Below are 15469 nucleotides of genomic sequence, written 5' to 3'. Positions count from 1 at the left end.
GGAACGCCACTAGGGAAAATGCTGATTTAAGTGACTAAAGCTAACAAGACATTTAAACAACATTAAAAATTAATTGAAAAATTAAAAATGTGATCAGATCAGATGAATATTCCAAACGTGTGTACACACACACACACACACTGAATCAACCTTGACTCAACGACTACTTGCTAGAGGCTGTCCTTTATGCTCCCTTCTCTCCCCCTTTACTTTATGTACTTGGTTAAGGTAGGATGTCTTCTACTTTCTAAATTCATCCAAGTCTAGTTACTGGTGACTTGTCAATCTCAAACACCTCATCATTATTTTCTGAGTTTTACTCTTTCCCCTGTATAGTTAATTTTCCAGACATGGGGTAGACTGTAACTCAGTATTATTTAATGAGTTAGTGGGATAATAATTACTTTCATACATTAGCATGAGAGAATGATATAAATGAAAAATTCCCTAGATCATGCAAAATATAGAATGACTATTGTATAATCAATTTAATTTAGAAAGATTATTTAAAATATATAATTGCTTAATTAAAAATTGATTTTAGACCATTTATGGTTAAGTAACTGATTTTTGCTTGAACTATTTAATTTTTTTGTGTGTGCAACTATATGTCATATATTTTTTAAAAATGAGTTTATGTAATGTACCAATTGGAAAAATAGAACCCCAACAAAATAACTTGTGTGAGGCATTAATATATAGAAACAAATTAGCACACCAATTTATATATGTTAAAGATTACAAAATCTCAAACCAACCGTTATTCTGGAGGTCAGAAAAATTCTAGGCAGAATTTTTTTTTTTAAAGATTTATTTATTTATTTATACATGCACTGGGTACAGTCAGAAGTGCGGGAGGGTGAGAGAATTCACCAGAGTCAGAGCAGAGAGCAGAGCAGGCAGAAGGACCGAAGTACACTGCTGAGGGGAGCAGCGGGTGGCAGGAGAGGTCTGCGCACCATGTGGGACCCTCACCCCGTGGCCGGGGATCGAACCAGTGCTGCAGAGGCTGCGGGCAGCTTCGCAACCCAGCTCTCAACCGCTGCACCACCGTGGAGGCCCACTAGGCAGAAATATTTTTGCAAGCCACTGTTAAATACTCAATATACTTACTTTAGCAAGTATGGATTGTGATTGTAGGTAAAGTGACTTAATTATGAAGATACGTATTAGCATTTTTCAAGAGTCTCTTTTCCTGAAGTTTTATTCATATTTTCAGAATAAATTTAATCCAGACATTTAACTATTTGACACTGATTTTTACTTGCTGTTACAGAATATACTAAACTGCAATATGGCAGATACTACAATTATTTAAAAACATTAGAAAAATTCTTGATATATAAGAATTATACAATAGGATTCTTCAGCTCAGCCAGTTGCAGTCCTATTTCTTTATAGTGCTTTCTTTACTTAGGCAGCAGTTTCTGGCTCCCACTTCAGTGAGATTTGTTTTATGACTCTAATTTAAATGTTACTTGATCCTTTTAAGTTTTAATAAAAAAGCAAGTATGATTTTGCTAGACACTTTTCTAAGCACCTCGCTTATATTAACTTATTATCCTTACAGCACAAAAGAACAAAAGATTTTTTTTTTAAGTCTCAGATATGAAACTGGGGCAGACATGTGCTGTTCATATTCTGCACCCTGAATTTTAACCACTGTATACTGGAACTAATTATTTTGTTGGAATTACTTCTAGTCTGTTGAATCTTGTTTGATTGTTTGCTCCCCCCTCTTACTCTCTCTCTCTCCAGTCCTCCCTCCTCCCTTCCTCTCTTTCTCCCTTCCTGCCTTCTTCCCTCCTTTACAAACCCTTCTGCATCCTGCTCTCTCCCTCTCCATACTTAATAACTGTTATCTATTCTTTACTTCAAGCAGAATGTTCTTGTTCATCTGTAACAAAACTAAAGTAGCTGTCACATTCTTATTTTAACTTAGAGCTTTTTTTTAATTTTAATAATTTATTTATTTTTATATTCCCCATACAATTGTACCCCCCTTATTTTGACCCTAATCCCTCCTTTCCCAGCCCCTCCCCCATAGTAAGTCTCTGGTATATAGTTGTTTGTTGATTTTGATTTTTTTTTCATAGTTATTCTTTTTCCTGGTCCCTTATTTAGGTTTTCTAGATTCCTGCTATGAGTGAGACCATCCAGTATTTTTCTTTTTCTTTTTGGCATATTTCGCTGAGCATGATCCCTTCCAGCTCCATCCATGTTGCTGCAAATTGCATGTGTTTATCTTTTTGATTGTTGAGTAATATTCCATTGTGTATATGTACCACATCTTCTTGATCCAGTCACCTATTTTTGGGCATTTGGGTTGTTTCCAAAGCTTAGCTATTGTAAATAGTGCTGCTCTAAACATAGGGGTGCAGGTGCCCTTTGGAATTAATGTTTCTGTGTCCTTTGGGTAAATACCTATTAGTGGAATTGCTGGATCATATAGAAGCTCTATCTTTAGTAGGTTGAGGAATCTCCACACAGCTTTCTATAGTGGTTGAACCAGTTTGCACTCCCACCAGCAATGTAGGAGAGTTCCTTTTTCTCCACATCCTTGCCAACATTTGTTGTTGCTAGTTTTTTTAATATATGCCATTCTCACTGGTGTAATAGAGCTCTGAAACAGTATGATTGGCCAAGAGCAAGAAGGGAAGCAATATATACAGGTGATTTTATGGTGATAACAATTATCCAAGAAATATATAATAAATTAGTAAGACACATTTTTCAAGATTTTTCTACAATACTGAATTTTCATAATACAATGTATTCCATGTAAAGATTCTAGTTACATTCTCTCCTATCTTGTTAGACCCCATTAAGCCAAATCAGTATTATTTCTCAGCTAGACAAATACTGGTTGGGATCCTGGTTTCCTTATAGTCTGCTATGATTGTTTCTCATATTACTTCTGATGTATCTTTACAAATAAAAATCAAATGACTATCTTTTCGATACAGTCACAATAAAAAGCAGAAAATTTCATATGTTCTACATGGGGTTTTATATGATCTGTCCTAAAATCATATATCAAACCTTCTTTAACCACATAAATTTTTTTGCAACTTGCTTATCCAAGAGTAAGTCAAGCTTGTTTCTTCATCAGATTGTAAAACTTGGCTTCTCTCTTTCCTCATGGCTTAATCATCGTCATTATTCAGGGCTCTGTGCGAATATCCTATAATTATAAAGTTATAACCCCACCCCTTGACTTGTCCTTTATATTCTTAATAGATTTATTGTATTTATTCTTTAGCCCATATATGAATATGCCTATGCACATATATTCATATTTGTTTGTTCTTTCCCTCATCAGAATATAGATTTCATAAAAGCAGAGATATTTCTTATTTTCCATTCTATCAGTGGTAGAGATAGTAGAGATTCAAAAATTATGGAATCAGTTGATTTTAAAAAGAGAGAATGGATTAGTGTACATTTGCTCAAAAATGACTATCTTGGGAGTATTTTCGTAGGTCAAAACTAGTAGTTCCTATCAAGCACCTAGATAATTTCATGTCTATGAATATGAATGTTGCATATACAGCTCAATCTTTATACAATTTATGGTGATACAACTTCTTAATTGATTTTAAGTTTAGTTAGAATACAAAATAAACTATTTCTCCTTTCTACTCTGTTTTAGATAATGGATGATTACCTACAGATATTTTTAAGAAATATTTCTTGATAAACATAAAACATATAACCTTTAAAATATATTTTCTCTTTTGTCGTTCCTAGGAATGTTATGTTACGAGGTATTTTAAATAGCTAAAGGTCATATTCTTCCACATACTTTGTTGAAGATGTTAAAAATTAATTAAATGCATCATCTGTTTTGCAGAAGTTAAACAGCTTTAATTATCACTTTTTAGTTTTAGTTGACAGAGGTCATCTTATATACAGTAGCAAGGTTCCTATAGCTATTAACAGGGTGCAATTTCAGTCCCTTTATCAATATTCTTCAAAAATATTAAGAATGAGAGTAATGAGAACATTTATTCTAATTTTGATGACGTCTCATTTCAATTATTGTTTTTGTGATTTCTTTCAGAAATTGAAAAATTTCAAGGTTCTGATGTAAAAAAAGAAGATGAAGAAAAGAAATATCTTGATGTCATCAGCAACAAAAACATAAAGCTCTCAGAAAGGGTATTGATTCCAGTCAAACAATATCCCAAGGTACTGCATTATGTGCTTTGTACTTATAGAATTAAGGTAAAAGTAATAAAATGACTATCTATTTCATACATATCCATTAATGAAATAAATATTTAATGCTTCATTATATAAGTATATGCAATATATGATACTGACACTGAAGATGAAAAACTGCTTCTATAATGAGAGTAATTTTCCACTGAAGGCTATGTAGGATGCATAATTAGATATTTTAATCATTTATTTAACATATAAAGGGTTCTACAGTTATCCAATTATGCATACTCAATTTGATTGTATTTTGGCTCTCATTAAAGTGTATATTTTTATTATAAGAGGGAATTGAGCTAACAATGATATATATATACATTTAGCCAATTAGCAGGGAATTGTTATATCTAGAAAATCTATAGATTCTTTCTTAGACCTTCGGATTTTAACCTCTAGTCTCTTGTATTCACTAGACATTTTGTTATCACACAAAATTTGAATCACCAGTTAAATTCACAAACTGCAATGAGTAAAAAGAGTTTGTGTCTTTTTTCAAATAAATTAACTAAGCTCAAAATGGAAACTCAAAGATTCAAGCTGGCAATTTACTTTCTGAAGAGTGAATCTGAAGCAAAGACCATGTAATTAGCCTAATAACAAAGATTATAGAAATAAATGCTGTGGTTTACTAATTGTCTTCTAATATGATAAATTTTAGCAAATACAATTAAGTGGAATGTTGTATTTAAAATTACTTCAAACAAGGATAAAACTGTTATGGCCCACCAAACCATAAAATTTAACTTTCCAATGGGGTTTTAGGACATGTAGAATTTTGTTTTTTTGTGAAATTTTTTAGTTAGATTTATTTAATTGCAGGAAAGATGCATTATGTATGCATATATACATATAGATTTAAATTTTTAAATTAAATTTATTAGATTTATTTTGTAATCATTAATATTAAATTGCAAAGTCATAGAAATATACATGAAATTTTTTATATTCTAATAAAATATGGTAGAAATATAATGGGTTATGAAGAAAAATGTTTCTTTTTTAGAGGATCTTGATTAACCCATTATAGTCTAGATTATAAACTTCCTCCTTTAAATCATGTTTAAGTATGATATAAGCTTTTTTAAAAAAGATTTATTTATTTATGCATACAAGAGCTGGGGTACAGGCCAGAGATGCGGGGGGTAAGAGGACTTACCGAGAGACAGAGTGGGGAACAGAACAGGCGGACTGACTGAAATTCACTGCTAAGGGGAGCAGCGGGCGAGACAGGAGAGGTCTGCTGCACCATGTGGGTTTCTCCCTGGCCAGTCAGGGATCAAACTTGTGCTGCAGAGGCTGTGTATTGCTTCATAGTGTGGTGCTTAGCCCCTTGCGCCACCAGGAAGGCCTAAGTGTGATATAGGTTAATACTGTTTCTTGGAATAACATTTTCTACAGTTTGGATGTGGGGAAGCTAATCTGAGTGAATATATGTGTCTCTTAGAGGAAATGTATAATATTGAATGAAATAAAAGGTCCAGTGACAAAACAGAATGTAACTCTTTCTGTCAAATTAGATAGGCAAAGTGTAGAAGGCATTCCAAATTCTGATGGCCAAGTGACAGTGTGTATGAGATTTTATCCTGAATTTTATAATAGTCTGCATTGATTTAATATAATGAATGTTGAAAGCAATATTTTATTGTGTCAATTTTTGTGTGAATTTTTTTTAAGCTTTATTTATGCATACAAGACTAGGATGTAGGCCAGAGGTGCGGGGAGTTGAGAGGATTCACCAGAGACAGTGGGGAGCAGAACAGGCAGATGTACTGAAATACACTGTTGAGGGGAGCAGTGGGTGAGACAGGAGAGGTCTCTGCACATTGTGGGTCAGCTCCCTGACTGGGATTTCAACTCATGCTGCAGTGGCTGCCATTAACTTCATAGTGCTGAGGCTTAACCCCTTGCACCACCAGGAAGCCCAATTTTTGTGTGAGATTTAATTTCATAATTTACAGGTAGATAATCAAACAACAAAGCTACATATTCATATTGAAATAAACCAGATCTCATGAGTAAATTTCTGTACAGACTCCTTAAACTGGGATTAATTCTGGAAATTGCAGAATATATAGTTTTTTTGATATATGAGGTAACAGATTATGGGATTATGAATTTCTCAGGGACATAATTTTGTTAAGAGGGTATTATTTAGAGAGGTTGTTGCTGTTATTTTTTTATTTTAGATTCTACTCTTTTTTTCATTGAACCATTGCATTTTCCCCCTGAATACATGTATGTATACATGTATAGTACAATACACTATGTCTTTTTTTAAATTTCAGTATCTCCTACTTGTCTGCATATTGTTGTCAGAATCATTTTACTACCTCGTATCAGGCAAGCAGTGGTCGTCAGTCATTGTCTTTAAACTTTGCACATTTATACTTGGTCATGGCGTCCCATATTGAGTTGCTTGATGTTTTTAACTTGACTTAGGATATGCAGGTATTTGTGTTAGCTTTTTCTTATGGAAGAATGTGAAAACTAACACCTAATGATTAATAGCTTTATGTAATATTATCAAAAAACAATTTATACTTTAGAAAATCAACCATTTTTATTGATGAATAGAGTGACAAACCACTTTATTTTTTAACAGATGTGCATTGCATACACCTAATTATCACACATAAGAGAGCTTTTAAAGTCCTTTTATAAAAAAAGAACACTGAGAAACAGAATAGAATCATCTATCAAGTTGACCTAGTTTGGGTTTTATTGTTTTTATACTTTAACAATAAAATTGCAACAACTCTTTGGAAACCAACTCTATTTGAAAAATGGTGATTCTCTTCTGCTGAATGATCATTGCCCTCTTTGCACAAAAATATTGAGGGATTGAGTTAAGGTTGCAATCACTAAATGTGAGCCATATTTGATGCACATTTTTAAAAAAATATTTATTTATGCATACAAGAACTAGAGTACAAGCCAGAGGTGTGGGGGGCTGAGAGGATTCACCAGAGACAGAGTGGGGAACAGAACAGGCAAATTGACTAAAGTACACTGCTGAGGGGAGCAGTAGGCGAGTCAGGAGAGGTCTGCTACACCATGTGGGTAGCTTCCTGGCTGGCTGGCGATTGAACTCATGCTGCAGTGGCTGCGGACAGCTTCAAAGGTTGCGTCTTAACCCCTTGTGCCACCAGGGAGGCCCCTGATGCACATTTTTGAGCAGCAAAATTTGTGTTGAACAGGACATAATAGTATTTATAGAGTTAAAATACAGTCTTTTATAATAAATGTGATTTATCCCTTAGGGGGTACTTTGGACAAGGACTTGCTTTTCAGAACATTTCCCCTTGATGCCTAATGTCTGTTTGAACTAGTAATTAATACTGTGATAGAACAGTCCTCTCCAACAATGGGCATGAAATACCCTGGGAATTCTTGCAGAAATGACCTTATCTTGTCTTCATTACATGATTTTTTGGTATAAATTTTGTTTCAGTTAACATCAATGCCAAGTTAATTTGCTAACTAAACTGAGTAGTACATAGAATTGAAATACAAGTTGAAGATCTTAAATTACAGAAAATATAAGACTGCTGTTCTAGCACATTAGGAATGATTTATGGGGCCTCTCTGGTGGTCCAAGGGTTAAGACACAACCTATGAAGCTATCTGCAGCCACTGCAGCATGAGTTTGAGTCCCAGCCAGGGAGCAACCCACATGGCACAGCAGACCTCTACTGATTCACCCCACTGCTCCCCTCAGCAGTGTACTTTGGTCAGTCTGCCTGTTCTGTTCCCCACTCTGTCTCTGGTGAATCTTCTCACCCCCTGTAACTCTGGCCTGCACCCCAGCTCTTATATGCCTAAATAAATAAATCTTAAAAAAAAAGAATGATTTATCTGGTGCCTTATGTTTAGTCACTGAAGTTAGGGCATATATTCCATATTATTAAATTATTTTAACACTTTGTCTTACTGTTTTTAATATTTTGGTAAAAAGATTAGTAAAGAAATTGATTGATGATGATATTTAGAACATCTGTTTCCTAACAGAGTCATGCAAAAGGCTCTTTCATCCTTAACATTAGCTCTCAAAGCAAATGTACATTTGCAGTGTTTCCTAGTATGTTTCACATTTTTTTTAGATTTCAACAATACTAATTGCTATGCATGTTATAGTCAAAAGCAGTGGTTATAACTCATTGTTCTCTCTGTAAACTTTGCATATGTAAACTTGGTCATGGTTTCCTATATAAAGTTGTTTGTAATGTTGGAAGTATGCATCTTGAGTTTAGTTTCTGTTTCAATTGCCTGCATCATGATTTAGTGTTGACATGCAAAGCTATTGTATGTACAGGACAATAAAAGAAACAGTTTGGATTATAATTTTTTTTTATCAATGGAGATAATATTCTTCCTTGGTTGAATGAGAATAAAGCCATAATCTCTTATACCTTAACCAAAAAGTCTTTTATGGACTTAGGGAAGAAGAAGTACATAAGTTGCTGAAGTTATGTTTTGTTATTGTTTGACATGGAAAAGAATTGACTGTGGCCAGCCTGAATTCACTGAGAAAGCATTAGAGGATCAGAAGGAAGAGAGCTACTTGTTGCTTCCTACACTGTACCTATTTGTTCACTCACCTTGGCAATTCAGCCTCTCAACACCTTTTTAAAATATCTTTTTGATGTTGCTTCAGAATCCTCTGAAATACATCATCCCAGTTTTTCAATTAATTTTGCCCTAAGGTCCACTTTCTTCACTTGAATTACTGCCAACTTTTTTAAATCAGTGGATCACCAGGAGTATAAATTGGCCCCCAATGTGGCCCCTCTTAAGATCAAACAAAGCCATATTTCCCTGTGCTGCCTTTCAAATCAATTCCTTGTGTAAATTAATGCAGAAAATTGAAGTTCCAAAATATATTCAAAAGCACCAAACATGTTCTATATTTCATCTTACTCTGCTCAGTCGCAGAGAGAGAAGTCACCTTCTGTGCCTACTTGTAAAACGTTTCCTCAGCCAAGTTGGTTTTCCTACAGAGTTTGTTTCCTTCTTTATGTTTTGAAAGATGAAATATCCATATCCAAATCCATGATGAGTCTTATTTTTTCTAACTTTTTAAGTAGCTATCAGATCATTTAGGAATGACCAATAGAGGCTCAAGGTTACTAACTGTAGAAGTTATAACCACATTTCAAAGCCAGGCATACCTACCTACCTATAATCTTGTAAACACTTCTGCTTTTATAAGGATTGAGATTATCTAAAAGTCACTCTATAGCTTACATATTAAACTTGTTTTATGTTTATGAAATAGAGGCCGCTGTGTAACATCACCTTTAATTTTTCTGAAGGAAATTAAAGAGGGAATTTAATGAGCTTTATGATTTTGTTATTTATACCAGTTTCTTAGTCTCTTACCTGTGAATTTAAATTTCAATTGAGAAAATATATGACAATCGGGTTCACACATCCTTGCAGAGAAAAAATCCTAAGTTCTTGTAGACTGCAGTTTTCATCCCCATCTCACTTTGACCCAATTTCTTCCTAGTCCTGAATTCTATGTGCTTGGCACATCCATTTTCATGGGCTCATCACACCCTCACAAAATATGTTCCTTAGAATGCCTTAAATAATCTTTCCTTTCCTGTGTCAAAACCTTTTAGGGGATCTTCAGTCTGTTTCAAAGAGTTATTTATTTTCCATCAGGTTATTTCACATTTACCCTGAACTAGAAAACTACAAAACCCTTCAAAAAGATCATTAAAAGGTAATGCCTTTTGAAATGTGTTAAAACCTGTATCCTTACTCAAAGGTCTCTTAAGAGACCAAAGATCTTCCTTCTTATATTCCTGTCCACAATTTTGCCCTCTTCATTTGCCTGTTTGCTTATTTAAGGGAGTTTTTAATAAATTCCTTTATATACATTAGAGCACAGATGTCCATCTATCATTTCTCTTGTTGTTGCTGAAGAAATGGCTTTCTATATAGCTATATCTTTGACACTAGAGAGAGAAGAGAGATCACTATTAAAATTGAGAAGCATTTCATTATCAATTGAATGGGTTCCCATATTATTTTTGACCTCGGTAGACTTATTGACATGTAGAAGAAAATAAATTATAGATTCAGGCACTTTGTATTTTGAGATTAGCACAAAACAAACTATCTAGAAAGGATACAAGGAATAAAAAATTAAGGCGTCTTCTCTTCCACAAGTTATGTAAACATGTAAACAACCGACAAATTTAATTTAAAGTATAAAATAGTCTTAGGGTATAGGAACAAAATGTATTCATGATATGTTACCCAGAAATCAAGATTCAATTATGTTGGGTAGAAGTAATATAAAATCTTACAGGTCCAAGTTTTTGGAAGCAGTTGAGCATCTAGTAATTTATTTTACAATTATATGTTTGCATATGTACTATTAAATTAATGTATAAAAATCAAATAATTTATCTCTCTTAATTATAAAAGATATATGTCTAAATTGATAGATAATAAATAAAATGGAGGGAATTCCCCTTTTTTTAGATTTACTTATGCATATAAGAACTGGGTGCAGAGGGGAGGGTGAGAGGATTCACCATAGAAAGAGTGGGGAGCAGTACAGGTGGATCTACTGAAATACACTGCTAAAAGAGCAGTGGGTGACAGTGCAGGGGTCTGCTGTGCCATATGTGGGATAGCTCCCTGGCTGGGGGATCGAACTCTGGGCACAGCATAGAGCTGAAATTTAACCCCTAAGCCACCAGGGAGGCCCGGAAACTCTCTTTTATTGCAGGCTCTTTTGCACTGTGTGACCTAATTATTATTAACTTGTTATTTTCTAATAATCAAGATATTTTAGAAATAGGGTCAACTAACTGCAAACATTTTAAATAGGAAAAATTGATTCTATTTGAAATTTTTCCTGGGATAGAGAGACAAATAATAAAAACTAAGAATCATTGAATGTTCGGATATATATCACATTTTATATTTTTAACATATACTTACTCATTTAATTGTCACAACAATCCTAATAAATTTATTCTTCCAATTTTATAGATAAGAAACTGAGTCTCAAATGAGCTAGCATGCCTCACTCAGATTAATAGAAAATAACCAATTCTAGATTCATAACCAGTCACTCTTATTTCATTATGTGTTTTTTTTTTTTTTTTAACCTCGTCACACTATGTGGCTTTAACACAGTGAGGAAACAGTCCTAAGGGGCAATACCAAAGTTGGAGTAGGTCACTTTCTATGGAGTAGGTCACTTTCTACAATTCAAGACACCACTCAGGCCATTCAAGGTTCAGCAGCAACGGGTTTTATTTAATGAAAAGGGAATTGGGAAAAGACAAGGAGTTTATACAACCACAAATGGCCTGCTCTCTCACCCCAGGTAGTGTCTGTAGTGACCAGTAATTTCAAACAAAGTCTCCTTGTTCAAGATGGCACTGTCCCATCAATGAGGCCTGGAGTTGGTAGTATACTGATCAGCAAGGTACCAGGGTCCAACTCACAGTGACAGCTGGAGATACTCAAAGGTGGGGCTGTGGAGTCGACACTGAAGCAGCCCACAGCAGCAGTCTGAGACCAAGCTGGACAGTACTGGATGCTGGACTGGACAGTCACTGACTCAACAGCACCAGGAGGCAGTGCTGGAGAACCAGGGGTGATGGACAGCTCTCAAAGGTGACCAGTTAGTGTGCCAGTTCATTGATCACTAGTGCCAGTCAATACCAGTCACCATGCAGTGGTGTTAGAGACACCAGTGCTACAACTCTTTGTAAGCTATTGATATGAACCAATCAATAGACAACAGCTCTTTGATATATTGGGCTAAGGCTGATGGTGCTCCTTGCAGGTCATGTCAGAGGAAGGGCCAGAGGCAAGTGCAGCAGCCAGGTCTCTGTGAAGGTTTGTGGCAGTCTGGAGATATGGAAGTCATTGGAGATCTGTGGAGGTCTACTGAATCCCACAGAGGTCATCTGCTGAATGCTTCTTCATTCTTTAGAGACTGGCTGCTCAATGAGTCAAGCTGCTTCTTGCTCTACCTTATATCCTCTCAGGGTCCCCCACCCTACAAGCCTTTGTTGGACCATTTTTTCAGTCCTAATCATCTGATTGGTGCTGGTTAGCACCAGTCGACTCACTTCCATTTTAAATCTGAGTAATTAACTAAAGGTTTGAATGACATCTGGAGAGCTCTAACCTGATTGTTCCATTTATGTTCCTGGAGCCAAGTACAAAAGCAAGAAGCCCGGCCCCTGCCTAGACCAGCCTGCACTCAGGACATGGAAGGGTGGTGGGCTGGAGGCTCTAGGGAACAACAGCTAGAGCAGGCTTCAGTGAGCCTGGAGGCACGATGTGTCCAGTGCCCCTAAGCTGGGATCCCGTTTCAGTTCTTTTAATGTAAAGGAAACAAATGACATCTTAAAACATCTAGTAGGAAATATGACACAAAGCATGAGTCATAAAAATCTGTTATGAACTTAAAAAACAGATGAAAATATTGTCATTTTGAAAAAAACATTCACCTCTGTTCCTGGTTTATAAGTAAATAGAGCGCTTGTATGAAGACTGTATTCTAAAACTCAAGTTTAAGGGAACAATTGATTCTTGTTTTTTAAAGATTTATTTATTTATGCATAAAAGAACGGTGTATAGGCCAGAGGTGCAGGGGGTAAGAGGATTCACCAGAGACAGAGTGGGGAACAGAACAGGTAGATTGACTGAAATACACTGCTGAGGGTAGCAGTGGCCAAGTCAGGAGAGTTGTGCTGCTCCATGTGGGTCACCTCCCTGGCCAGGGATCAAACTCATGCTGCGGTGGCTGCAGATAGCTTCATAGTACTGCCACTTAACCCCTTGCGCCACCAGGAGGCCCAACACAATTGATTCTTAATTAAGGGTTTTATTTGTGTATGTGTGTATGTGAATACCCACTATATTATCAAATACTGAACAAAATACATTGAACTTATATTCCTTCAAGAACATTCTGCTGAAGAAGACTAAGGTTTAAAGATGTTTAAATTACTTTTCTGAAGTCACACAATATGTCAGTGAAGTTTTAACGTTGGAATTCAGGTCTGTTTGCATCAAAGCCTCTCTTCTTTGCATTAAACTTGCTATGGTTCACTTTTTTTTTAATATAAAGAGACACTGAGATAATTTTGGACAAATACCAGTAAGATGGCACAGGCCCACTCATGGAAAAACAGAAAAGCAGATGTATTTCTCCTATTGTGTTAAGTGAGGCAGAAATAATAGACTCATTAGTTGGAATGTTTCTTATAGGTTGTACAGTTTAATCTACTAAATTCAGGAATCATTTTTACATTATGTGAGATACTCATTAGCCTGTCTATAAATACCTTTAATGATTAAAAAGAAAGTTCATTACATTGTAAGGCAACTGGATCTAATACTGAGTGGATGTAGCTGTTTATTTTTTTTCTTGTTAAAATATGTCTTTATCCCAGTAAGTTGGGTACCATTGGCCCTGATTGTGCCTTCTGCGTCATTAAAGAACTCACTTGAGATTCTTGAACCATGGTCGTATTAAGACTTTTGTTAATATATTGTCTTCATTAAGCTTCTGGATGCCACAATTTATTTTTATGTCATGTTCTAAAATTTATTCCATTTTTCAGCTTCCTCTGCTGGTTTATCCTCTCGCATAACTTATTAATGTTGGAGTTCCCCAGGGATTATCTGTGGTGCTCTTTTCTTTCTACACTCACACTCTGGTCTTTCCCTATTGCATAAGCTGGTAATCCAGCCAAGGTAGATGTGGAGCAGCTGATTCAATATCACCACATGGATGTCTAGACAGCTCAGATTCAGTGGTTATTTTTCTTACCCTACATGTCCTTTGCATACTCTCTGCCAGTCTGAGTTGTTGGCAGTGTTGTTCTTTTACTTGGTAAGATCCAGAAAGCGACATGGACTCCTCCCTGACTCTTCTCTTATCCCCCACATAGACTGACTAACCTTTCAAGCAAATCTGGTACTTTTCACTTCAAAACCCATCCAAGAGTCCGATAGGTCTTACTACCTCCTCTGCCATAACCCTGACCTAAATTATCTTTTCATTTCTGGATAATCACAGTAGTTTATTTTGATTTTTTTACTCCTCTATGTGCATCTTCATTTATCCCAAGTACGTAGAGCTCCTTTACCATTTTCTAGTTTTTTTTCTGTAGCATGTATTACCTATTAACATACTTGATGATTTACTTGTTAATTTTATGCTTTCCCCTTACCAGAATATAAACTGCAAAGTGGCAAGTCTCCTTGTTCTTGATCAGTCACATGTCCCCATCACCTAGAACAATGTTTAGCACATAGTAGGTGGTTAATAACTATTTGCCGAATGGATGCAGAATAATTACTTATACAGCCTCTTCTCTAAGACACACTTGTTGGAGGAAACACAGTTACTCTAGAGTGAATTTAGAACAAGGATGTCCCAATTATCACCTTCAGCTTCTTCCTACAGAATTTCCAGGGGACCTATCACTGTTACAGTAGTAACATTACAGTTTCTCTGAAGGAGACCCCAGTATCACAGTCTTCATTGGAGTCTTACAGCTTCTATAATTTTACCAGAGACAGTCTTAAGTACAAGAAGAAAGCAATTACAGTGAATTTTTTTTTTAAAGATTTATTTATTTTTATACAAGAACCGGGGTATAGGCCAGATGTGCGGGAGGGTGAGAAGATTCACCAGAGACAGTGGGGGAACAGAACAGGCAGAATGATGGAATACACTGCTGAGGGGAGCAGTGGGTGAGACAGGAGAGGTCTGTTTCGCCATGTGGGTTTCTCGCCATCCGACTGGGATCAAACCCAGACTGCAGAGGCTCCGGACACTTCATAGAGCAGCGCTCAGCTGCCTGCACCACCAGGGAGGCCCTACAGTGAAGATTTTACTCGACTTGAATGCCAAGATAATCGGTTACTTTATGGAACCAAATTTTCTAATTAAAATGAAGTTAAAAGGTTAACTCAGGAGTTACTTTCAGTTCATTTCTGAATGTAATCTTATGGTTTTATTATTTAATTATCCATTTTTAGTAAGTGCAGTATATTGAACATTATTTGACCTTTTACTGAAGAGCCTACAAGACCTCCATATCATAATTCTGAATATTAATTCAGTTAATTCATTCAGTCATTCAGGAAATACTTATTGGATCTCTATGCAGACTCATGGCATTTGACATGTAAATGTGAAAATGAAAAAGATACTTTCATTTATTTCAAGATGTTCTCTAGTAGATTTCAAGAG

The 15469-nt window shown here is 35.6% G+C and overlaps 1 protein-coding gene across 2 annotated transcripts in view; it reads left to right on the top strand.

The window, feature by feature from the left end:
• The window catches only part of KHDRBS2 (KH RNA binding domain containing, signal transduction associated 2), a 445362-nt gene that overhangs the window by 78905 nt on the left and 350988 nt on the right, over positions 1-15469 (top strand). For both annotated transcript variants that reach the window (XM_054698903.1, XM_054698904.1), the window contains exon 2: positions 4064-4191. In XM_054698903.1, the coding sequence (XP_054554878.1) occupies positions 4064-4191 (128 nt within the window). The remainder of the gene's footprint in view (positions 1-4063; positions 4192-15469) is intronic.

The sequence above is a fragment of the Talpa occidentalis genome, unplaced genomic scaffold, assembly GCF_014898055.3.
Source record: "Talpa occidentalis isolate TD23 unplaced genomic scaffold, MPIMG_talOcc4v2.1 talOcc4.2, whole genome shotgun sequence".
NCBI classification, from domain to species: domain Eukaryota; kingdom Metazoa; phylum Chordata; class Mammalia; order Eulipotyphla; family Talpidae; genus Talpa; species Talpa occidentalis.
The sequence above is the reverse complement of the archived record's forward strand: the minus strand, read 5'-3'. Positions and strand labels throughout refer to the sequence as shown.